At 58.1% G+C, this 1,794-nt stretch overlaps 1 protein-coding gene across 1 annotated transcript in view; it reads right to left on the bottom strand.

The window, feature by feature from the left end:
- Positions 1–444: 444 nt before the first annotated feature.
- Positions 445–1,794, bottom strand: part of LOC104502325 (2-oxoglutarate dehydrogenase, mitochondrial-like) — a 13,520-nt gene continuing 12,170 nt past the window's right edge. Inside the window, exon 3 of the mRNA XM_010146287.1 lies at positions 445–570. Within this exon, the coding sequence (XP_010144589.1) occupies positions 445–570 (126 nt within the window). The remainder of the gene's footprint in view (positions 571–1,794) is intronic.

Below are 1,794 nucleotides of genomic sequence, written 5' to 3'. Positions count from 1 at the left end.
CCAAAGGGCAGGGCGCTGCCGCAGGGGCACACCAAGAGGTATCTCAGCCCCGCGGAAATGAAGCCAGCCCGTTCCCACCAGCTCTAGGGGTCCCCAAGAGCAGCAGGAGGAGCTGAGGGGACAGACCTCCAGCTCTCACCATCACAAAACCTCCCTGCTTGGCATGTCCAGAAGATGCAATTGCTTCCACCCCTGGACAAGTGAGTTCAGTGACCTCATTAGCTGGCACCAGTTTGAAGAGAACTGTGAGCCAAGCGATAGGGTTTTGGCACAAGCCCCATTCACCGTGCCAGCCGGAGGAGGGCAGAACCGCTCCGCGGCGGCCAGTCGACTACAAATTTAGAGTGATCATTGCTAAGGAAACTTCAGACCTTTCCCCCGCTGACCGGTGAAGCGCTCTACCTACGAAGCCGTGAAAGAGAGAGGAGCTCAAGCAATGCAGCACTAACTGCTCTCAAAGCCCTCACCCAGTTTGTCTGTGGATGTGATAATATCGGCCGGAAGGGAGGAGTCCAGATCTGCATCCAAGATGCCCAGTGGGTCGAGTTGTGCTACATGATGCCCTCGAATCTATGAAATGGCCAGGAATGGAAAGGAGAGCAGGAACCGGGAGGGAGGGGGGAAAGGGAGAAAAACAAAAGAAGGGAGGGGTAAAAAAGTTAAATTACATTAGTATTAATTTGCAGAGTAATTCTCACCGACGTTTGGAGAAACAGTTACTGGAGCATCATCAAAATTTACACAACTAATGCCGAGAGGATCAAGCTTTGCAATGTGATGACCCCTGACCTGGAAGCAACAACACAGATGAGTTGTTAGAACCAATTCACAGCAGAGACATTCCGTAGAACAACCCGCCTCGTGCACAGCGTCCCTCCCCGCAGCTCCTGCGCAGCAGACGCAGCCCGCAGAGGTCGGGTTAGTCCCACTACAGCACGGAGGTGTGAGTGCCACCAGCGGCAAGGACCACCCTGCTCCGCCTGGAGCCAGGCTCCGGCAGGGCGATCTCCTGCCCAGCACAGCAGGGAGGTCCAGGAGTCACCCACCGCCTCCCCAGTGCCCAAGCCAAGCCCCTCCCCTGCCCAGCTGCAGTGACTCCACACAGATGGTTCCTCCTGAGCGTGAGAGCAAATGATGAGCTGATTTTCCAGATTTGGGCAGATCTGGGTGCTCTCCTGCCAAAGTGGCAGAGAAAATGAGTGTTGCCACCAGCAGCAGCAGCTCCTGAAAGGCAGAGGAACGTGTCTGAGGAACATCTGCCAGCACGCAGCACCTGTCTGCTGAGAGTAACCTCCGGCAGGGCTTGGAGCGCCCTTCTGGGAGGGGCAGGTGGGGAAACACTAGAGAGCTTTGGCACCAAGAGAGCCCCGACAGCTCCAGGGGGTGGCAGCCGGGCTGGCAGTCACCGCGCTGGGTTGGAACCCATGGCGGGAGCCACAGAGAACAACGAGAGCTGAAGAGGAGGTTTGGCCTTCCCAGGAGGAGGTGCCCACGGGCAGACCCGTCCCACTGGGCAAAGCCAACCCATCTCAGCAGCTAGTACTCTCCAATCCCCCACCACAGCTCGTGAACCGACAGCCCCTGCTCCCGAAGCTTCAGGCTCAGCTGCGCTGGGAGCGGGACAGAAACACCCCCGACACGGCCCAGGCTGCGGCAGCGTCTTCGGCGGGGAGCGGGACAAAACCCCCCCCGCCACGGCCCAGGCTGCGGCAGCGTCTTCTTTACACTGTGAACACGATAATCCTGGCCAGCAAATGTCACCAGTTAGAAAAACCACTGGTACGGGAGGGGAGC

Source organism: Buceros rhinoceros, unplaced genomic scaffold, assembly GCF_000710305.1.
Source record: "Buceros rhinoceros silvestris isolate BGI_N320 unplaced genomic scaffold, ASM71030v1 scaffold25272, whole genome shotgun sequence".
Classification (NCBI taxonomy): Eukaryota; Metazoa; Chordata; class Aves; order Bucerotiformes; family Bucerotidae; genus Buceros; species Buceros rhinoceros.
Note: the sequence above shows the minus strand (reverse complement) of the source record. Positions and strands in the feature narration are given on the sequence as shown.